At 48.3% G+C, this 22,198-nt stretch overlaps 3 protein-coding genes and 1 long non-coding RNA gene across 8 annotated transcripts; 2 read left to right on the top strand and 2 right to left on the bottom strand.

Moving 5' to 3' along the window:
- Positions 1–664: 664 nt before the first annotated feature.
- Positions 665–3,771, bottom strand: SNRNP35 (small nuclear ribonucleoprotein U11/U12 subunit 35). 3 transcript variants are annotated; one of them, XM_080560207.1, is made up of 2 exons: positions 3,164–3,771; positions 665–1,876 (listed from the first exon to the last, which is right to left on the bottom strand). In XM_080560207.1, exon 2 carries the CDS (start codon positions 1,871–1,873, stop codon positions 1,076–1,078), a length of 798 nt encoding a protein of 265 aa, XP_080416333.1. In that variant the 5' UTR covers positions 1,874–1,876; positions 3,164–3,771; the 3' UTR covers positions 665–1,075. The 3 variants fall into 3 exon arrangements, with proteins under 3 accessions (XP_080416333.1, XP_080416332.1, XP_080416334.1); XM_080560206.1 differs by lacking the exon at positions 3,164–3,771 and adding an exon at positions 2,461–2,601; XM_080560208.1 differs by lacking the exon at positions 3,164–3,771 and adding an exon at positions 1,980–2,401.
- On the top strand, positions 2,679–6,913 carry RILPL2 (Rab interacting lysosomal protein like 2). 2 transcript variants are annotated; one of them, XR_013940469.1, is made up of 4 exons: positions 2,679–3,030; positions 3,793–3,944; positions 5,547–6,145; positions 6,594–6,913. XR_013940469.1 is itself a non-coding variant. In XM_080560220.1 (4 exons), exons 1-4 carry the CDS (start codon positions 2,680–2,682, stop codon positions 6,616–6,618), a joined length of 639 nt encoding a protein of 212 aa, XP_080416346.1. In that variant the 5' UTR covers position 2,679; the 3' UTR covers positions 6,619–6,913. The 2 variants fall into 2 exon arrangements, 1 of the variants encoding a protein (XP_080416346.1); XM_080560220.1 differs by having other exon boundaries at positions 6,035–6,145.
- Positions 6,914–8,251: 1,338 nt separating this feature from the next.
- Positions 8,252–21,615, bottom strand: KMT5A (lysine methyltransferase 5A). 2 transcript variants are annotated; one of them, XM_080560189.1, is made up of 8 exons: positions 20,756–21,615; positions 18,144–18,238; positions 15,923–16,079; positions 14,576–14,792; positions 13,727–13,811; positions 13,335–13,394; positions 12,134–12,324; positions 8,252–10,989 (listed from the first exon to the last, which is right to left on the bottom strand). In XM_080560189.1, exons 1-8 carry the CDS (start codon positions 20,811–20,813, stop codon positions 10,779–10,781), a joined length of 1,074 nt encoding a protein of 357 aa, XP_080416315.1. In that variant the 5' UTR covers positions 20,814–21,615; the 3' UTR covers positions 8,252–10,778. The 2 variants fall into 2 exon arrangements, with proteins under 2 accessions (XP_080416315.1, XP_080416314.1); XM_080560188.1 differs by lacking the exon at positions 20,756–21,615 and adding an exon at positions 18,568–18,814.
- On the top strand, positions 18,594–20,595 carry LOC308179669. Its single transcript, XR_013940471.1, has 2 exons — positions 18,594–18,733; positions 20,244–20,595. It is a non-coding gene; the product is annotated as an uncharacterized lncRNA (long non-coding RNA).
- Positions 21,616–22,198: the final 583 nt, after the last annotated feature.

The following is a 22,198-nucleotide window of genomic DNA, read 5'->3' as shown; positions in this document are numbered from 1 at the left end:
ACACACATCCTGACAGAAAATAAAGGGGGCTTTGCCCTCTGGTTTCCCCAATTCAGCTAGAACCAGCAGCAAGCCCAGTTGCCAGAACAAGATTTAAACCCTGCGCAGATAGGACTTCACTTGCAGAGAGGAGGAAAGGAGAGCTGGACGCAGCTGCAACCACAGCATCGAGCCATGACACCGTCCTTCAGTGACCACTCACATAATGACTGGGGATGTTTTCTGACCTGCTTACTCCTCTGTGGTGTGCATTCCTCTAATAAAGGGAATTACACTCTCCCATGATGTTAAAAATAGATTTCTTATTACATGCTTCTCATACCTTACAGAACTAGTTAAGGATGGAGTATTACAAAGGATCTCACCTGTCCCAGTATCTTCAAGAAAATAAAGTCACTTCCCTTCAGCGTCTGGTTTAGGCCACATTTTTCAAAAGCTTAGTTTGCTGCTATTGTTTCATTTCTATTCCTTCACAAGTGACTTCATAAAGGGCATCTGTCTCACAAAATGAGTGTGAACATCTGACACATAAAGAATTAAATACGGAGCTCTCTCACAAACTCTAATCCAAGCAGCAAGCTGAGCATCAAATGTGTTGTGTACTCAATTTCAGTGGGGTGCCAGTACATGTAGTGAGTTTCTTACAGTATTTACCACTTCAAAATATTAATAGAAAAGTTTAATTTCTCTGAAGAACAATTCAACAAAAGGTATCGTAACTGCACTAGGAACCAAACTACAGAGAGCTGCTAGCAGGTGAAAGTCATAGGCACAAGACAGTAACACGACCGCTGCTGGTTCAGGGAACGCAGCGCACAGCCCCAAGCTGACGGTGACATCTGCAACTGAATCATGTCCATGTCCTCCAGAAGGTGCAGCAGCTTTATCGAGAGACTGCGGAGACAAGAACCTGCTGCATCACCTCCTCCACGCCAGTTCATTTACCAGGACAGCAGAGGCAGGTCCCGGGCAGCACTAAGGGCAGTAGGACTTGGCTCACACTATTGAAGGGGAGGATAAAAGTAGTCACCACACCCAAACTTCCCATCATTCCCATAAGACGAGGTGCTGTCAGCTATCGATGCTTATCATCATCTCTTTGCTTCTTGGTATCTCTCTCTCTGCTCCGGTCTCTCTCTCTGTCTTTCCTGTCTCTGTCCTTCCTGTCTCTTCCTCTGCTCCTCTCCTCTTTGGAGTCCCTCTCTCTCTCACTTTCACCCCAAGCCCATGACCGCTCCCTTTCTGGCCATCTCTTTTCTCTGCTCCTTTCATGGTCTCGGTCCCTTGTTCTCCAGTCCCTTGTTCCCTCTCGAGACCAGTTTCTTTTCTCTGCTGAGCCTTCTCCATAGAAGTCATTTTTCACGTTTGGCAAATTGATGGGCTTTCGGAAAGGTCTGTCCCGTCCTCCGAACCGTAGCTGCCCAGATTCTTTTTTGCCTCCAAACCCACCTCCAAGCCTCCGAGGAATCCATCCCTTAAGAGTTCTTTCCAGTTCAAAGTCCACAAAGATCTCGTGTTGATCGATAACCAGCCTGTTGGCATCTCTGTGGGCCTTCAACAGAGCACGTTCTTCTTTGTACTCAATAAATGCATAACCCTTGGAAAATCCTGTGACCAAGTCTCGAACCAGACGGATCTTTCTGATGTCTCCGTACCGGGAAAAGACCTCCTTTAATTTCTCCTCTGTTGTCTGAAGATTGAGCCTTGCTACAAACAGGGTGAGGTGAGGATCTCCCGTAACTCCCTTGTTGGGTACGTAACGTGCCAGCATAGCCCTCCATATGGCACGGTCATGGGGCTCTTCATCCGTGCCATCGATGCTCCCTGCTTTGAGGGGGTCATACTCCTTTGCTATGGGGGCCCAGTCATTCATTGTCTAGAGGGAAAAAAAGAAAAACATTACACATACTCACAGGTCACTGCTGACATTTTCTAAACAAAAGCAGGTGGTGTGAGAAGCACTTCCAGCACTGCCGTACAGCATTTTTTGTCCAAGAATCCCCGAAAGTATGACGAACTGGTCATGTCACTGTTGTTAGATCCTAATTTTTCAGCAGGACACCACAGCATTACGTAGGCTCCTGGTGTGGGCATGTGCTGAGGCCCAGGCTGTTCAGCAGCAGCGTTCTGCCACCACAGCAGCCATCAGCTCCTGTGAGCACAAACATTTATAAAACGCTGCGAAACCCTTCACGGGGTGGTGCCGGCCCCCTCCCACGGCATTACGCTGAAAAACTCTTCCCAGAACACAACAATCCTTAAAAATAAATTTAAAAAAAAGCCTCCAAAGCCAGCCCCGGGGCCCAGCGGGGCCCTCTCGCGGCTCCCGGAGCCTGCGGCCGGCGCTGCCCCGCTGCAGCCGGGCCGGGCGGGCGCTGAGGGCCCCGGGGCTCGGCGGGACGGAGCCCCCCGTCCTGAGGGCTCCCCCCGGCCCCTTCTCGTCCCTTCCCTTCCCCTCACCTCTCCTCACGGCGCGGCCCCACGGGCGGGAGGAGGAGGCGAGGAGCAGCGGCCGCCTCCCCCGGGCCCGCCCCCGAGCTGAGGCGAGCGCTGAGGGGAAGGGGCAGGGCGAGGAGCGGGCTCCGCCATGGAAACCCCCGCGGGAAGGAGGAAGGAGGGCGGCGGGGGGGGGCGCTCCGCCCGGCCGGCCCGCCCCGGGGAAGGGAGGCAGCGGCGGGCATGCAGCACGGCCGGCAGGAGGAGGAGGAAGGGGAGGAAGATGAGGAAGAGGAGGAGGACGGCGGCGGCGCGGAGAGCGCGCTGGAGAAGAGCCCCTTCCAGCTGACGGCCGAGGACGTGTACGACATCTCCTCCGTGGTGGGCCGGGACCTGCTGCAGCTCAGCGCCGGCCCCCGGGCGTCCGCCGCCGCGGCCCGGCTTCAGTTCAGCATCGTCAGGGTGCTGGAGATGCTGGAAGCGCTGGTGAGCGGCGGCAGCCTGGCCGAGGAGCGGCTGCGGCTGGAGCGGGACCGCCTGAGGAAGGAGGTGGAGGCGCTGAGGGGAGAGGGAGCCCCGGGCAGCGCCCGGCAGGTGGGTGCGGGACCCCGGCGGGGGTCGGGGGCTGCCAGGGAGCTGCGGGGGTCCCTGCCCCCGGGACAGGCCCCGGGAGCCGCCACACGCCTGTCACGAAACCCACGTTAACGCCAGAGGGGTCGGAGGGTACCTTTGTCACCGTCAGCAGGCTCTTGTCGCAGCCCAAGGGGTCTCGGAGGGGCCACGATCCCTCGCTGAGGATCCCTCGCTGCAGGTTTACGTGTAGAGCCCACAGAAGCTTAAACACGCGGCTGCAGGTTTTCAGAGTACAAATCCTCAGTTGTACAGCTCTCAGCACCAGTCTGTCCCATGCAGACACTTTGCCATTTATCGTACAATAAAGCTTTCGTCCTCTGCACAAGGAAAGCTGATGAACATGACAAAAAAAATAGACGTTAATAAAAAGGCCTTAAGAAAGCAGAATTCTGTTCTCTCTGCTACAGCGCTTTGGTGTGATCATAGGTTTCTCAGCCTCTCTCACCACCAGAAAAGTTGCTTTCATTTTCAGCTTCCTGGCAAATGAGATTGCAAACTCTTTGGAACAGGCTGGTTTTAGATGTGGTCAGGGCCTCACAGGTAGGCCCCCTACTTGGTTTGGGAAGACAGAAAATATGAAAAACAATAACTGCTTGAAAAAAGTCAGGGTTGTGAAAAACAGATACTAAGAGTTACTATGATTTATAAAATTCTGAGACTTTACTTTAGGAATGCCCAGTTTTTGACAGGTTACAAGATCACGTTCACCCCTTTATTTTACAGCTCAACCTTGGACCAGACAAAATGGTAATAGACCTCACGGATCCAAATCGCCCTCGGTTCACGTTACAAGAGCTGCGAGAAGTGCTGCAGGAGCGTAACCAGCTGAAAGCTCAGCTTCTAGTGGTGCAAGAGGAGCTACAGTGCTATAAAAGGTATAGCGTGCAAAGAACTAATAACATTGTCTGGGGAGCTTATCAGATCAAAGTATTGCAGGTTTGAGCATCTAATTTGGGATGGGAACCGTCCAAACGTGTAAGAGACATCTTTGCTCCTAAGAGCCTACAAATGAGCAAAGAAATATGGGGGAACAGTGAAGTATCTATGCAACGTATTTTTAAAACTAAACTCCTTCTTAGTCTGTGCAGTTAGCAGCCTGCTCTGGTGGTTGTCCCACTGAAAGCCCACATGCGGTTACTGCAACTCCACACACAAGCTGGATTCTCATGCACACAAATTAACCTACATAGTCACAGCAGTTGCACACGTGTTATTCTTGTCTAAAGCCACATACCAGAAGATCGTGGGGATTTCCATCTCACTTTAGTCAAAATTTCCTTCCTCCTCCAACGTGCCTGTTGGGTACAGATGGGGGTACGCTAGCTTATCTACTGTTCCTTTGTCCCCAGAGTGAGTGTTGCATTAACGTAGGAAGCAGACTGTTAAGTCCTTTCTTTATCATTGAGAAGATTTTATTTGTTAAGGAGTACCAACAGGGAGTTGTTTAAGACACTTGAATTATGCAAAACAAGTTCTTTCAGAGAAGGATCTCTGTCTTTCTAAAAGGGAACAGCCTGGGAGAATCAATGTGGTCCAAAGGATGGGATGTAGGAAGGGTCTTTCTCTTGGTGCTACAAATTGCTTCACCTACGAGGCTGTTCTCCCCACCCACCTGTGCCCCTCATCGTCTGGCTGTATTATAAGCTCTTTGGGGCAAGAAATTACTTTTTAATCTAGACACAAAATGACTGAGCACATAAGATTTCAGTTGAGATATCTCAGCAACAACCTCTTAGATTTGCTAAGCCTGCCCTTTGCCTCGTCTGTAAGAGTCAAGTTAAGCCAAGAAGTTAAAGTTAAATCCAAAAAGTCAGTTTACAAACTGTCTGCACAGCAGCAGTTCTCACGTAACAGTGAGGCACCAACTTCCCCATCCCATCTGACTACCTTTGCAGTGTAACCATTGGAACAGCTTCTTGCCTTTGATTTCGCAGCTGTGTTACACAGCTCACTACACGCCAAGTTAAAAATTAACGGTATGAATGTTTTACATTTTTGAGTGAATGTCACAGTGCTTTGTACCTAGAAAAGGCATCAAGGCTACTTTTCGGTTCAAGTAGTGCTATGTGGTTTTCTCTTCATACAGTGTTACAGGTTAAGCCAAAAACCACCTTCCCTTTAGGCATTCACATAAAACTGCAGGGGAAGAGGATAAATCTGAACATGTATTCTAAAATGTATGTATTTTTGATGGCCAGAAACCAGTGCTGCTTAGCTACTTTCGGCCTTCAGCTACTGCAGTAACAAGCTTTGATCCACTCGGTTCTTCAGATAGAAGAGGTCAGCTCAGGGTAGTAAGTTAGCATGCTGCGAAAACACAGTGTAATATGCAATTGGTAAAAATTTAGCCTGATTCCAAGCAGGAGGAGCTGGTGAAGCTGAAGAATATGTGGTTACAACCTTGTGAAGTATAACAGCACGACAGCAGCCTGACAAAATCTACAGCTCAGGCAAAGCCTTTCTTTTCTGCTCTATAGGACGGAAAGAGGAACACTCACCTGCCTTGCAGGGAAAGCTGGGAATCTCCCTTCTGTTCCCAGCTGCGTGGCCTGAGCCTCCGTGGCTGCGCTGAAGGTACCATGGATCCACCCAAGCAGAACGTCACTATTTGTGTCTGCATCCTGTTTTTGTCTTTGGACTCTTAAACAAATCCAGTGTGTAACTACACTTCCCTTTCACTTGTGTTATGGTTTGCCATTTTTCCTTCATTGAAAAGTCAGCTCATTACTTTTTTTTAGTGTTCTCATCACAGCATAGCCTAAGCAAAATTACAATGCAGTAGTTATTCAAGGAAAATATGAATAATTCAGTAAAAGGAGTGGGCCAGGCTGCCGTGCCTGTCCTGGGAACACCCCTTCACCCATGTCCCAGGCTGCCCACTGAAGGACTAAATGCGGACAGCAATGCTATACCATGCTATGCACAAAACCACACACACAAAAAAAAAATCCACTTCTCTTGCCAGTGGGATCATCTCACAGACAAAGGACCAAACTCAAAAATTGGAAAAAAAATCCTATGGCAGCAGCCCAAGCACCAGAAAGGACAGCGAAGAGAAGAAAATCACCAAACGTCTGTAAGTTGTGTTTGTTTGTTTGTTTTTTTCCAACTTTTTTGGCAGAACATGGGACAAGGACACGCCTCACACTTAGTGAATCCAGGGATGAAATCTGAACTTTGGCCTAGTTAGCTGGACATTGTTTTCTCCTCTCTATAAAATTAAAACCTGATAGGGAAATCCTTTCCTGTGGAAAAAGTACTCCACAGGAAAGCAAGCTCCACCCTGGCAAGCAGGGTATCACTTTTTTCTATAAAGAATCAGCATTTCAGAACAAAACTGTGATTTGGTTAGCACATGAAAGCTCATGCCAGCTGTCCCTGGAGGTTTGTTTACACTGTATGCACGCAGCTGTATGCAGTACCCACACTCTCAAGCCTTGTCCTTAAAAGTTCCCCAAAATAGCAGGACACAGCAGTCGCACTGTATGATCCTTCTTTTCCATCTGTACTTTTTTCTTCTGCAGGTTCTCTTTTAAACATGGAAAATGAACGTCCTTGAGAACTTTTAACCCCTTGTGTTCAGAAATGGCACTGCTGAAAGCCTCTGAAGGAGTTAGGAGTCAAGGACCGGAAAATAAAGCCTCACTCTTACTGTAGAGAATAAGCAATCTCCTAAGAATTCTGTTGTATAATATTCTTTCACAGAAGGTTTTACTTTACTTTTTTAGAAACTGTTTGACACTTCTTGCATTGTTGGATTCCTGCCAGACGTTACCCATCTGGAAAGAATAAATGTTTGTATGAGTGGTTTTTTATTCTTATTAAAAGAGCCTGTGGCCACACATTTATCTGGTCTGCCTATCAAAATGCTCAGCCCAAAATGATTTTATGAGATTAAGATTTTATTTATAAAGGATATATGCCATTCACAAGTGCCTTCGTAGCAAAGCGCTGGGAAAGAAGCACCCATTCCAATTGTACTTCTCACTGATGTTATATGGAAAGTAATTCCCTACTTTACCTTAACACACAACTGCTTGAAGAAAGGCCCCCCGTTGCTTTTGTTCTGCCCTTCTTTGCATTAGAGGGGCATACACAGGAGCAACCCTTTGGGGTCAAGATGAAAGGTAGAGAACAGCCCAGCAAGGGAAAAGCTGAAGCATTGTGCTTCACACACATCAAGGACTGCTAACATTTCAGAGGCACAGACAAACTCAAACTGGAACAGATGCAGCAGACGTTTCATTTGACAGCTGAAGGCCTTATGTGGTAGACAGTTTTATTTTTCATAAGCTCTATTTTTCAGTTAGCCAATAGGAGCTGTGTATTAGCTTAAGTAATGACACTTATCACTGGCAGAATGATATAGGGCAAACAGAAGGGTAGAAAAAGCTTGAAAAATACCAATTAGATTCTACATTTAGAAAAGCTGAATTTCAAGAGCAGTAGAGTCTGAACAGACATAAAAAGAGAAGTGACAGGAACCCAACTATGATCTTACGCTCTTTAGAAATAAAAGCAGGTTCTGAAGTCTTTTGATTCCCTCTCGTATGCTATCAGCATGAACAATGTAGGGCACCTTGCATATCTGCTCAGACACACACTGCAAATGTGGCTCTGCAGAAGGTAGGAGTTCAGGCTCAAAATTTATTGGCAACTGTCCATTAGCAAGGTGACAAAGATGCTTGACCTAGGTAGGTTTGTTTACAGTTAACACAGCCAGTGCACTGAAATCATTGCTGAAATTATGAAGTAACTTTGTCATCTTCAGCATACTGATAAGCCTTGCTCACATGCCTGAGATTTTCTCGAGCATGGTAGCAGAGAAGGAAGTTGCTGTATCCTCTTTCAAGGGTTTAGAGTTAAAGGAAAAAAAGAAAGCATCAGGCATTGGCAAGAGCCAGGCCACATCTCTGAACGGGAAAGATATAAACGTGTTCTGAAATGCAAATTCCTGGATGGTTCATCCAAAGATGTATTTTCCAGGATCCAGGGAGGGGTTGGGGATTACGCCTAAAACCACAGTAATTACACTATCCAATCTTAATGAAACAACTTCAGATGAAGTACAGAAATTAAACAGACGTCTGTAAGAGTACCAGCTTGACGAGGAGGTACAGAAGACTGTAACATAGCCCTTCTTTACTGTTAGTTGAAGGAGACAAGGAATGCTGCAGTTATTCAAGTTGCCACTGAAGATGTTCTTTATTGAAAACTAGAAGCAGGGGTTCACCAGTTAGAGTGGACAGAAGAGCACCCCAACCTCTTGCACCCCAACCTCTTGGGGCAATTCTTTTCTGGCACCATCATAGCTGCATCCCATCTGGTGTCAAGTGAACTGCCCAGCTTCTCTCAGAAGGGAAGCAAATTCCTTGGCTATGGTGGGTCGAAGCCCTGTTAAAGCAACCTTGCTGCCTCTGGTAAAGAGGAACAAGCCGTATGAAAGACGTTTAACTCCCAAGCCAAGGGCATCTTTCCCTGCTAAGTGCTTCAAACCTTATTTAGAAGACGAATCCTTCCTATAAGGCACAAGGATAAAGTCAGAACTGCATGTTCCTGTGAAAATTATTTTAAAATATATACACACAAACATATATATGCACACATATACATACACTTGTATATATAGCTCCTAGAAAAGTAAAAGATACATTCTCAGTGCAATATCAGCTTTATTACCATCTTCCGATGCAGTGCTACTTGATTACCAGTTAAGCATTTCAGAGAAGACATTTTCCTTTTTATGTAAAATAGGGAGAGATTCTCCCTTTCTCGTTTACGAAAGTGATGCCGAAGAACAGAGGTTTTAAGCTATTTAACCTGATAGAGAACAAGCAAATGTTTAAATAAAGAACAAATAAAGAAGCATTTGATTCCAATTTTGACTTCAGGGAAGCACTCTACTAGAGCAGGGTACTGTACACTGCTGTAGCGTCTCTGTTACTGAGACCGGAGAGAAATCACTGCCAACTAGAACAAGTCAGCCAAAGAAGCTTACTTGTAACTCAGTACATGTAAGGTAACAGGTCTCCAGTTAATCCTTCAGAAATTGTGAAAATACAAAGGCTTTCTCTGCTGAGCTTGCCTAGTGTTAAATGGTAAATAACATTAAGCATTTAATGGCTAATGATTTTCACAGCTTTCTTTCAAAATGCTAACGATCTGCAATGGAGACAGGTACTATAGCAGCCACTTCATCAATAATAAATATATTCTTTATTTTACAGAGACATTGTCTTCAAGTTTTTAATTTAAAAAATACATCACTAAGCCACCTCTCTTGCTGCTGGAGCATACAACCACGATGTTGTTGCTGTCTAACCTATCACATAGGCAAGCATGTAAGATTGTCCTAGAGGGCATTAGCTGGAGCAGCTGCAGCCTTCAAGACGTGAGGAATAGAAGACATTAACAGAGCCACAGATCCCTTGCCGACATCTTCCAGCAGCAAGCGTGGCTGATGGCTCACAGCCATCTTCATCTACACACATGCCAAGCCTGCCTTGGCAAAAATTCCAACCGGTAAGAATTTATCTTTAACATAAAGGACCTGCATTGTATATTGCCCGCCTATACCACACATTTGGTTCTCCAACAGCCGTGTTACAAACATCTGTAAGATGCTAAGCGCTCAGCTCCCATTTAGGACAGTGGGACCAGACCGTGCTGGACAGACCTACAGGACCAGGCAATAAGGAATCTACTTTCTTCATTGCATGAACTCCATCATTACAGTTTGAAGCTGCATATGAAGATGACTCCTATTTTTGGAACCACTATGCTCTATTTCAAGCATTCACAGTAAATAAATAGCTTCTGATGTGGCTAGTTAGCATAGAAAGGCAATAAAAAATTTTTGGAGAGAGCTTCTTTTGCTTCTTTAAAACCCTCTAGGAGACACCTCCAAGAATCAGCCGTCAACTATAAAAAGGTACCATCTCAAATTTAGAAAATAAGTAACGTCAAGCATTGATTCTCACTGTGAAGTTACAGCTCCACATTTGTAATCAGTATCAACCCAGTCTATCAAAATCCATCCACGTTTGGCTTGGAGTCATTTCTCTGATGAAAGCAGCCAATTTGACCATCCATTTCCCTCAGCACAAGTGCATTTAAAGTTCATTACCAGAGACACCGCACTGGAAAAAACTTAGATCCCTAACACAGATTTGAGAATGATAGAAACAATAGCATCATCTCAAAAAAAATCCTGTCAGCACTGGGATGTAAAAAAAAAGTCTGACAAGTAGACAAGCCATTGAATGTAGGAGTCAGCATACAAAAGTACATCTGCTGTCAAAGCTAATGCCAAGTTCATCACCCCACAAAACGGAGCATGAGATTTCATTGCAAAAGTAGAAGCACAACCCAAATGATTACGTTTCAATCTGTGCAAGTCCTCGCATGCTCAGGTGGCACTGGTCACTATGAAAAACTGTTCGGTTTTTAGGGAGGGTTTCCTTTTACAATATAAAAGTTTTGGCAATCTAATATCAATTACTCAAGCCTGCCTGGAAATCTGTAATAGGAATTTAAAAACTGCAAAGCAAAAAGGTAGTTTTCAAGGAGCTCAGAACACCATAAGCAGTCCACTAAGAAAGCTGAGGGAAATGAGGGCAGGAGAGAATAAAATAAAAATCCACTGACTCCTTGTAGAGCGCTCAGTCCAAAAAAAACCCACACACAAAACCACACCCAAAGATGAAGAGTTAGTGTTTCAGCCATGGATGTGCTGCAATGGAAGCTTTGCTTCTGTCTCCATAGTCATACAACAGTTCTTCACCTGCTTTAATGTCTCTGGAAGCTATCAGTATGAGATGAGGCACACCATCAATGTCATGGAGCTTTGTTTGACAATTGCCACATTTGCTGTGATTAATCAGTCTTCCCAGACGATTAGTTTCTTTTGTAGCATCAACACTGAAAGAACAAGAACAGAGTGCAGGATTGCTCCATGTCACGCACAAGTCATGTCAGGGGACAAAAACCAAAGTGCAAGCCAGATAAAGATTTAGGAATTCACGCAAGGCTCAAAAAAAATGAAGGAAAAAAGATCGTTACAGAATATTCATATGTTTAAACAGCATGTAAGACAACTGTGTAGGTTAACCAAAGTAATTCTGGGAGATTTGTAAGTTACCAGAAAAATGAATGCTTCAGACTATGTTCTCAAGTTGCCTGTTTCTAAGAAGCTCTCAATTGCTCCCGAGGAATAGCACAACCCAAATGCAGGATAACACCAGAAAGGCTTGATACCTTTGAAAAAATCTCCCTCAAGAAAATTGTGTCAAAGCTAAGTAGTCTCCACAGAGTAAGTAAGTGAAAAAGCCTCTACTCACAGAGGAGACTGAGAACACACAAATGCTACACATCCCGCTTCCAGAGACACACTCATCCTAAAGCTCTAGTGCCTCGCTGCTCTAAGAATTACAATGGCAGCTATTGCCATGACATCTAGACTGCAAGGCAGATACTCAGAATGCAGAGCTCTTCAAGGTAATTAACAGACAGGTTAACTAACCCACACTCCAGTCTATAGTAGCACCAGCCAAGGAAGAAAGAAGGTTGTCTGAGCATTTGCTTTAGAAGAACTGGAGTTTGGGGCAAATAAAACAGCAAACAGTGATAAAGCATGCACATGAGGTTGCCAGGTACTAGAGAAAGAAAAGAGACCCAGGCAAGTACGGCTGAAGGAGGTGTTGCTCTTCCAGGGTCTGTCCTTACTGCTTTTCAAAAGAGTCATTACAACTCAGGAGAAGTAATCAATTTTACAGAACAGTGAGTTTAGGCAGAAATCCATGGCAAAGCTGTAAGTCTCATCCAAGCAGATACAGCTTTCCACATAGCTTGTGCTGTGCTTCAGCGATGAGGGCTTTGAGTCATCCACCATTCCTTTTAGCCTTGAGATACAGGAGGCTCTTGGACTGTGAAACGTGAAACAGTGCTCCAAGAAGATTCCCTAATTCATGGCTCCCAATAAAAAAAATTGTATGAAAACACAAGAAAAAACAGCATTCAGTATTTCTACCATTCAACTACTACACTTACGTCAAAAGAAGCTTACCAGTACGTTTTGCTGAGGTACTGAAAATAGTACATATAGCAGCCTGTGGATGGATCTTGAGCATACACAGCTTCCCGCTTTTTAGCATCAGTGATCTCTATGAGATCCCCATGATATTCAACTACAAATTCTCCTCGATTAAAATGTTTAGTAGCAATTACGCCTCTCCCTTTGCCATCAATGTAATCAATCTGTTGAGTTGAAAAGAAAATCAGCTGGGAAATTACAAAGTATTTACATGACTGCAAATATGCCATTTACTAGGAAATCAGTGTGCGTCACATTTGTCATAAAAATACAGCATGGTACTTGTGTGTTGCCGACAGAGCCATGGAAGCACAGTGCACGATATCATGGAAGAAACAGGATGAGTTCAGAACGCAACCTATGAATTATCATGGATTTTGATAAAACGTCATCTAATCAAGGAATTAAGAATTACTTTAAATAAATTACATACACAGAAGTTATCCATTTTTCCTTTTAAATTACCCCTACTGATGGACTAAGCTTTTCCATTTCAAGGGCACCATCAGCAGGCACAGGAAAAAATGTCAGAGGTACAGAAAGATCAATCACAGAAATTACATTTGTCACTCACTAGTGTATTTTATTACTCCCCCTGTGCCCCCAGCCTAACCCGGACAACCCTCCCACTCCAAGAAAGTTCTCCTGTCACTATCCTAGAAGATCCAGTGTTAACTACAGGCTAGTTTTTTTTTTGTTGGTGGTGTTTGCATTTTTTTTCTTGAGAATCACAGCTCTCTTGCACTTCCAGGAGCTACTTCTGCTTTAAACTCTAGAAGGGGTGGTCAGAGTAACCCAAACAGTAAGCAGCTGGTGCCAATAACTAACATTTGCTACCACAGGGAGGAGAACCAGTAGAATCATTTAGCTTCAGTGCCATAATGAAGAACCCACAGCAACTAGCTGCAGACAGGATAAGAGAATTTGTTACCATTCAGTGGATACATGGGCATTACCTTCCATACATATTACAATTAAGGGGATATATCTAACCCCATTTTTGGAAGAATATGGTCTCCAGAGTCAAATATTACCCATTCAAAATGAAAAGAGCGTGCTCCACTTTCATCTTTCAACCAAGGAACTGCAGCAGTTCCGAGTTCTGCAACTTTCTCTTTAAACAGATTAAGAGCAACAGACTGTGCACGGCTACTCGGGCTGGCACTGCGGTTACCTTCATTCCTTCCTCTTTCCCACTCGTAATTAGTTCATCTATTTTCCTCCTTTCCTCAGTCTGGGGAAGAAACAAGACAAAACACAAGACTACGTTACTCTTTCATAGTTTTTGTAGTTTGTACCACAGCTAAGAGGAAATGATTAGCCAGTGACATTCATTTTTCCAAACCATCCCATCCTCCTAAAATCTTAGATTTCTACCCCCAAAAATGTAGATTCTATCCTAAAAGAAATGGATCAACAGTTCTGTATTTTATTAGTGTTCTTAACAATACTTCCAGTGAACTGGCTATTGCCAGTGGAAGCCATTTACAGATAGTTATGCACCTTCTCAAATGTTCAACTAAATGGCAACATTATAGGCAATGTGATGTTAACAAGAAGCACTACCTCCAATTCAGATTTGCTCTTCCTGGAACTCCTTCTAACCGGGTAATAATCTGTCACTTTTCGATTTGGTGTTCTTCCTTGTGTTCTAGGAAAGAAAGATAGGGAACACACATATCAGACCATTTCTGAAGTTACGCCTCTAGAACAAGTATCTGTAAAAAAGTTTTTGCTTTCAGCTTGGTATGTTGAAAGCTGATCAGTATGAATCAATGTTTCTCATCACTGCTCTTCCTCCCAAGCCAAGAGCTACGTCCTCTACTAGTCCCTTATCCACAGGAATGAGATACCACTGGAAATCAACTGAAAGTCACATTACAACTCCGAAACCCCACTGGCCCTTCCAGAAAGCTCTCTAAAATTTAGGTAATGAAAACTGTTCGACAAAGAATTCATTAATACTAGGTTACATTACTCCAACGACATGAGAAAAGGTTCCAGCTCAGCCAGAAAGCCACCATCTGCAATTAATCCAATATCCTGTTTCTGACAAGAAACACTCCTATTTGTCAACAGAAAAGTAGGTCTTAATGGCTTGTTAATTTCATTTTCTAGAGGTGATCAGCAAGTATTTCACTTGAGTTAAAATACACAAGCCTTGCTTGCAAGAAAAGGTCATCTGCAAGAAGATACGTACTTTACTTTGGGTGCTATTTTATACTTTCAAACATACTAGTCTTGAGGAAAAGCCATCTTTAAAATTTGTTCCCTCAAACATAGCCATTTGCTTAAAAACAAGAGAAACATTATTTGTAAGTCTGACTATAGCCCCTGAGCATAAGATGTAGGTCACGCCCAACAGCGCAAAAGGGCATAAAGCAGAACAGCTTTTACAATTCGGAAGCCACTTACTTTCTCCTTGGTCCACGTTTTGTTTTAACCATCTTTTTCTGAGCTGGCTTTGCATTGGCCTCATCAGCACCATCGGAAGGCAGAGGTGTCTTTTCAGTTTCTGCAGTTTCTTGGTTTTGATCCGAAGAGGGTACCGAAGTATTGCACCCACTTTCTTTATCTTTCTGGTCGTCTGGTTTCATAGCACCTTCAATTATATTGCTACCGTTCTTTTTTTCTGGTGACAGGAAAATAAAGTAAGGCTCTGAACTCAAGATCATCTATACCAGAGTGCTTTTAAAATGAATTCCAATGGTTTCTAGTCCTGTCAAACAGGAGAAAGAGGAAGGGAATGAATGATACAATCTCTTTGTGCTAGAACCCAGACAGACCGTTACTAGACTCTTGAGTAGCCATTGCTACACTACATGCAGCACAGAGGGAGGCACGAACAGAGAAAGGGAAAGGGTAAAACAGAGCTCAAGTACTTGGTCGTGATCGGAAAACCGAGCAGCAAACCTGACCTGAACCCATAGCACCTTCAGTGCAGTATTTGAGACAAGTGCTCAGTTTGCCAGTCAATGCCTTCGGCATTCTAAGTTATCAAGTTGCTGCTGATGAATCAGCACCCCGCGCTGAAGGAGTGCGAGTCTCTGGATCCTGCACTGCTGTGATCGATAGCCTCGCATGCTGGTACAAAGCGGTCAATACCACTCAGGAACCCGAAGGACAGGCACTGGCAAGAAAAAGCCTAATCCACACCCATTCCATTGTCTTTGCTGAGTGCATCGTACCTTGAGCTGACCACATCCTCCTGCTCAGCTCACTGATTCAGAGGTAAATAAGCATGCTTTAAGACTGAATAAAGTTTTTATATAAGGCAAATTACCAGGCTGAAGCCCCACATGACAAAACAGATGCTTCAGTCTCCCTAGAGAAATGAAGCACAGCTGACAGGCGACAGCTCCACTGCACAACAGGCTACAACATCTTCACCTTGTTGAAACTGGGGAGCTAAAGCTTGTAAGCTCCCAGAAAGCCTCATGCTCCCTGCGTTAAATGGGGCTTAAAACACGTATTTTGCTACAACTGTTTGCATCAGAACATTTTGAAAGATTACCACAGTTAACAACCACACCTTTAAACAGAAACCAGCTGATTTGTTTTCTCATCAATGCCCCGTAAATCCATGACCTAAGTTTTGAAAAGGATAAGGACACCATCACCCCCGTAGAGTCAGTTTGCTGATAAGAGCTGTAGGACTGGGAAAGCAACTGGGGCAGGGGAGCTGCCGGGTCTCCTGAAGTTCTGAAACCAGGGGGAAAAAACAATGTCTCGTAAAGCCAGTAATCCAAATATCACGCTTACCATCTCCTTTTCTGTTGGTTTCATTTAGTGTTTTGCCCTGACATTTCACCTCGTGATACATGACCGAGTTTTCTTCTTGAAGTGGGGGGCGAGCACCAGGAGTTTTGCTAGGATTCAGGTAGCTGTAGATTTTGGATTGACCAATAAACACATTCTCCTAGAACAGAGCCACACAAAAATCAGTACGTTACAGACGTGCCAGGAACCTCCAGCTGGCACCCACAACACCCAGCAAAAACAAGGCTGACAGCTGACTGTGCCAACAGAAATTATATTGCTGTAATGCCACATGTTTGCTACCGTTGCTATTTCTACTACATGAAAACATAACTGTGGTAAGCACTTGGAGAACTTTACTAATGCAAACTTTCAGTTCAAGAAGACGCTCATATGAATATCCCATCCTACCACATTTCATAACTACAGTTTCCGTCCTGCGCTTCAGAATGTGAACTCCGGTACTAAAAAAATAACCAAGCTACTCAGAGTGCAAGCCAAGCGAAGTACAAATAACACAGCAAGAACTGCCCAAGCCTCGTACATATCTCTCACAGTCAGAGAGGTACGAGCTTGCCCAAACACTCTCATAAGGCGTCAAATATCACTGCCATTAATTATATGCTCTGCTGAGCAACACTGAAGACAGGAATCAGTTTTGGACAGCCTACCTTGAGTGACATCTCTCAGTAAGGTCTGGGAGATAAACAATGCTATCTTTTCTTCATCCGTTATAACACACAAAGTAAAGCGTAGACGTTGTTCATGGCACAAGAAACACAAAAGAGCCTGGGCAAAATGCTTGGTCCCAGGAGGGAAACGGTGAAGGGCTCCGGCGTGGTTAAACACCACAGAGACCAGGGTTTGTGTGTGGGCTCAGGCTCTGAGAACATCAGCGGTGAGGAGTACAGATTTCGCAGTTCCGTGGAGTTGGGCCGCCTTTGCTTTTATGGTCTCTGCCACCTGGCCAGGCCTGACCGTGCTGCATGCAGAAGGCACGCGGATTGCAACTGTGAACCTCAGCATCTGGGCAAACAGGGGCAGCTCAGCCAGAACAAGCTTGCCTTGGCATATTTCAACTCAACTAAAAGCACTTACAGGCACTGCAGCCCCAGATGAAACAACAAAAAAAATTGCGTCCTTGTTAAGCACACAAAGGTTCCCATTGGTTAAAAAAAACAAAACAGCTCAAAGATGCCACTTGACTAAAGTAATGCTCCAGTGTATGCTGTCCCATAAAACTAGTAAAGCAAACAAAGCACACAATAGAATACAGAAGATAATTTTAATAGTTAATATGACATGAGTAACACTCAAAGTAAGATCAGTTAAAGGCTCAAATCTTAGACCCTAAACAAGTTTCAGTAAGAATTAAGATTACAGCAGAACAACCTGAGAAGGAGCAAGTCCATTGGAGCCTTCCCTCCCACGGAAATATTACCAAAGAGTCTATCAAGAAATGAGACTTGCTTCTTTTAAAAAGTACTTTAAGGATTAAGTACTGTGAAAACATTGCATTTTAACAAATGCAAGCAGTGAACCCTGCACTGAGAAAACCTTTAGGTTTAGTGAGAACCTGAAATATCAGCATCTCTGGAAAAAGCCAGAAGCAGCCAACTGCAGCAGTTCACCTGCCAAGGAAGCCTCCTGGCTTTGAGCACGCTGTTAAGAGGCACTAAACAGCCACTTTTTCAGCTCGTCCTCCTCCCCTGTTCCCACCTCCCTGCCTGCTACGCTCTCAGGCGCAGAGGCACGGCTGCCACGTCTTTGTCTGTGCCAGGCTTCAGATCCAGCGCAAACATTTTCTCAGCACAGCAGAGCACGTTAAGAGCTGCTGAGGAAGGCTGGGTTTTGATGCAATACCCGCGGTTATTTCCATGGAGGTTTAAATGCAACGGGATTACCAACCTCTGGCTAGACGCCTCTAGAACGACCACAGGGCACCGGAGCTGTCACGAATACCACCCAGCCTGGGGCCTGCCTGCTGGCTGACAGCAGCCCCCGGCGCATGCAGGGCAGCTGGCAGCAGGGCACAGAGGGACACGGCCGCAGCCCAGCTCCCCCCACACTCCCCCCGTTCCTGACCCACCCCAGGAGCCCCACACACCCGGCTCCCGCGGAGCTGAGGCTCCGCACGGCCGCCCCTGCTCCGCGGGGGGACCCGAGGGGTACGGCAACCCCCAAGAGCCTCCCGCCCCGCTCCGGGCCCAGGGGCAGCGCTTACCCCACCGGCCCGGGGGCGGCCGGGGCCCTTCCTCTCGGCGTTCTCGGGGCTCGCCTCCTCCACGCCGCCCGCCCTGGCCTTGGGCATGTTCTTCCCTAGGAGCGAGAGGAGAAGAGCGGCGGCTGAGCCATGGCCGGCGCTGCCTCCGGGCCGCCCTCATCGCCCGCCCGCCGCGGCCTGCGCCATGTTTAAAGGGCTCGCTGCCTCCCGGCAGGCCGAGCCGCGGCGGCCCAGCCCCTTCCCGGCGAGCTGCGCACACCGCGCGGGGGAGGAGTCCCGCCGGCACCTCCCGGGAGGAGCTTCCGCGCCCCGGCCGCCCCGCGCCGCCGGGAGCCGCCTCGCCCCGGGCGCCGCCTTGCCCCGCGCCGCGGAGGCCCCGCCGCCACCCCCGGCCCCGCCGCCTCCCTTCCCCGAGCCCCGGCACCTTTCGCCATGGCGGCGGCGGCGGCGCGGCCGGGCCCGGCGCTCAGCAGCCCCCCGCGGCCGGGCTCCGCCGCCGCCCTCCCCGGGAGCTCCCCCGCCGCCGCCAACTGCTCCGCGGGGAGACGCCGCACCCTGCGCCGCGCTCCCATTGGTTCAGAGCGCCGTCGGTAAGCGCTGCCGCGCCCTCTGATTGGCTCTCGTGACTCAAGCCCGCCTTCTCCGTGTCAAACGGAGCCGGGGCAAGCTCCCGGGAACGGCGTTTAAACGCGCGTTCCGCGGGCGCTGATTGGCCCGCGCGAAGGGCAACGGGCGCTCTGATTGGCGGAGCGCGGAGGACCGCCCCCAAAGGCGCGGGGCTGCGCCACGTGGGTGGGGGCGGGGAGGGCGACCCCGGGACCGGGACCGGGACCGGGACCGGGACCGGGACCGGGACCGGGACCGGGACCGGGACCGGGACCGGGACCGGGACCGGGACCGGGACCGGGACCGGGACCGGGACCGGGACCGGGACCCGAGCAGGAAACAGCGGGGCCGCCTCTGCCGCCTGTAGCGCCTGCGGAGCTGTCAGCGCCCTGCCCGCAGCGCCTGCGGTGAAATACCGGGAGGTTACCGATGTCCGGACGGGACTAGCAATAAAACCCGGGGCACGGGGGGGCACCAGCGGGAGGCCGAAGGCTCCTCTCCGCTGTCAGCATGCGGGCGGGAAGCTGCCACGCACGGCCTCCCTGGTGCGTAGGCAGAGCGGTGACACCGAGCCGCAAGGCGCCGCCTGGCCCTTTTCTTTCTGCCCTATTTCCCTTCCAAGGCTCCTCCGACAGCAGCTGTCTGCGTGCCCAGGGCGCGGAGCGGCGGCCAAGCGACCCCTGAGCCTCCGCCGTGGCACCGAGTGGTTGCCCACTGACGCCTTTGCAGGTTTTTCCACCCCAATTCACGCCGCGCTTTTGGTGTGACTACGGTGTCACGGGGAAAAATACCGCATGAATTGTTAACGACGGTTCCCTTCCTGCAGTAATTTGGGAATTGTACTCGTAATATCCCGGGCAACCTCTGGAAATTCCTTTCCTATAGTTTCGCTCAGTTTATTTATTTTTTTTTTTTTAATATCAGATATTTCTTGATATTTTATGGATGTGTATACTAAACAAAGCAACCGGGTTTGCATCGAAGCCGTCCAGGCCGCCGCTAGAGGGCAAAGCAAGCTAAATAATTCTCATCTCTAGAGCAACAAAGGAAACGGCGTCAGCCCCAGCTGGCCCCCGCTCCGCAGCACGGAGCGCTGACGCTGCGAGCCCGCAGGACGGGCCGGCTTCCCCGCGTCAGCTCCTCCTTTTTGTGGCCAAAAAGCCGGCGCCGAGGGGAAGTTCCAGCGTTATGGGGCCGCAGCCCACGGAGGCTGCGCCTGCCGCCAGCGCCGGTCACCGCGACTCCGGGTGCCCCGGAGAGAGCAGCGGGGCTCCTCCTCGCACCAGCTGTGAAACCCAGGGACCCAAACCTCATCTCCCCGAGAGCGTCGGAGCGCTGCCCTCCGACAGCGAAACATGAAATGGACAGCAACAGAAATAGCGAGCAAGGCGCTGGGTTTGCTCAGAAGGGAAAGAAAATCTTAGAGAGTAAATACATCCAGTCTCCATTAACACTTCAACTCCTTTCTTAAACACTTTTTTTTTTCTTTTTTAGGACTGGTTGCCTCTGAATCTGAAAGTTCAATTTCTTTCAGATACACCGCAAATACATGCCTGTTAAGAATTTCCAACTGAGCACGAGTGATTGCTGCACGTCTCGCTTTCTCACCTGTCAAATTTGCAGTGAAACATCACAACATTTACGCAGATTACTTCTCTATGAGATGAAATGCTGACAATTTTGTGTTTCAGCCACTGTACCTCTCCCTTGGAAAGCAAGTAAAAATAAATGCCTTGAGGGTAACTGCTGAGCGCTACGCTAAGCAATGTTATTTTACAGAGTTGTACAGTAAAATGTTAGTAGGCATCAATTACATTTCCCTGATTATAAAAATGCATTCAGAGTAGCATCTGCCCAGTGGTAAAAAATATTTTCTCTAACCAAAATACATTTGGTGACATACTTAATTCGTATTTCAGGTCATAGGGAAATAGTGCTGCAGACAGCTCTTCATGTGGTAATTACACGTGAGCAGGGAGTAGCAGTGCCACCAGCGGGTTACTCACCTCCCAGTCGAGGATGATCATAAACTCTGCTCCCAGGCCTCTTTTCAACCCAAGACATCAAAAATGTCACTTTCTTGTCACGACTGTGTGGAGCTGTACGGATGCATTTAGCGTTAAATACACGGCACGTGACCTGTACTTCTTTGTGCCTTTACTTGAGGTGTGTAGAGAGCAACAGTCGAGATGTGAGGTGCCATTTAAATTGTTCTCATCTCTGGCCAGACGTCTGTCATCTTTTCCTCCATTTAGTGTCTGAAGCATCGCTGATTAATCTAAATTACTTAAATCTTAAATTGCCTAACTTTTATTGCTTGTTTTTTGTGTAATAAAAAGAAGGGGGTGGACTTCGGTAAAATTGAATGAGCAGTCCTTAACATTTTAAGCAGATTTCACGACCGCCCACACTTTATGCCTGCTTCAACTTTATGAAAATCCTTCGAAATGGCTGCACTCTTACACAACTGGGTAAACCTTTTGACGGAAGACTTCCTTTTAGCAAAAAATCGAGTCTGAGGGCTTTCAGCGGCACAAAGCTCTTCCCAGATGTAGAGCCAACCCGTGCAGCCGGCGGGCTCTCAGGCAGCCAGGTCTTTGCGGCAGCCGTTTCCACACCCTGCGGCACACCCGTCAGGGCCGAGCCGGGGGGGGGCACGGCCGGGGGGCGCCCCCAGGCCGGCCTCGCCCGCATTCTCCTCAGGGGGCCGGGCAGCTCCTGTCAGGGGAGCGGCGGGAACGGGGCGATCCCCGCCGCGGGGGGGCGCAGGAGTGTGCCCAGGCCCCGTGGACCCCCGGACGGCCCCGGAGACCCCCGGACGGCCCCGCGGGTCGCGGCGGGCCGGGGCCGAGCCCCCCCGCGGCTCCTCAGCACCGTCCCCGCTCCTCCGCCTCAGCACCGCGCATGCGCCTGGGCACAGCGCCCCCCCCCCCCCCCCCCCGCGGCGCCTCAGCAGCGCGCACAAGCACAGTTCCCCGTCGCCTCAGCAGCGCGCATGCGCGCGAGCACCACCCTTGCCCAGCCGCCGCACATGCGCACTGCTCCCACCCCGCAGCGCGGCCCCGGCGCCCCCCCCTTTTTCCTTCCCATGATGCCCCGCGGGAGGCGGGTCTCGCGAGAGCGCCGCTTCTCGCGTCCCCGCCGCGGCCGCCATCTTGGAGGCGCCGGGATCACGTGACCGCCTGCAGCCGCTCGCCTCCGCCTTCCCCTCCCCCACCCCCGGGAACCGGGCCCGGCCCGGCCCCTCCCGGCTCCGGCCGCCGCCCCGGGGCTGGGCCCGGCGCTTTTTGAGAACGCGGGAGCCGCTCGCCGGTTTTTTTATTATTATTTTTTTAATTTTTATTTTTGTTCCCCCCCCCGCGGGGTCCGGCTGCCTTCCCCCGCCGCCCGGGCGGGGCGGGAAGAGGAGCGGCGCGTCACGTGATGGCCGAGCGCGAGCCGGAGCGCGC

Source organism: Anser brachyrhynchus, assembly GCF_964034855.1.
Source record: "Anser brachyrhynchus genome assembly, chromosome: 17".
In the NCBI taxonomy this organism is placed as follows: domain Eukaryota; kingdom Metazoa; phylum Chordata; class Aves; order Anseriformes; family Anatidae; genus Anser; species Anser brachyrhynchus.
The sequence above is the reverse complement of the archived record's forward strand: the minus strand, read 5'-3'. Positions and strand labels throughout refer to the sequence as shown.

Excerpts from the sequence above, each read along its gene's own strand:
- SNRNP35 (XM_080560207.1), bottom strand. The coding sequence starts at position 1,873 with ATGAATGACTGGGCCCCCATAGCAAAGGAGTATGACCCCCTCAAAGCA.
- RILPL2 (XM_080560220.1), top strand. The coding sequence starts at position 2,680 with ATGCAGCACGGCCGGCAGGAGGAGGAGGAAGGGGAGGAAGATGAGGAA. Across the intron at positions 3,031-3,792 it reads CCCCGGGCAGCGCCCGGCAG|CTCAACCTTGGACCAGACAA; the intron begins GTGGGTGCGGGA and ends TTTATTTTACAG. Across the intron at positions 6,146-6,593 it reads AAGAAAATCACCAAACGTCT|GTTCTCTTTTAAACATGGAA; the intron begins GTAAGTTGTGTT and ends TTTCTTCTGCAG.
- KMT5A (XM_080560188.1), bottom strand. The coding sequence starts at position 18,715 with ATGGGAGCGCGGCGCAGGGTGCGGCGTCTCCCCGCGGAGCAGTTGGCG. Across the intron at positions 14,793-15,922 it reads AACCAACAGAAAAGGAGATG|AAAAAAAGAACGGTAGCAAT; the intron begins GTAAGCGTGATA and ends TCCTGTCACCAG. Across the intron at positions 10,990-12,133 it reads TACCTCAGCAAAACGTACTG|TGTTGATGCTACAAAAGAAA; the intron begins GTAAGCTTCTTT and ends TTGTTCTTTCAG.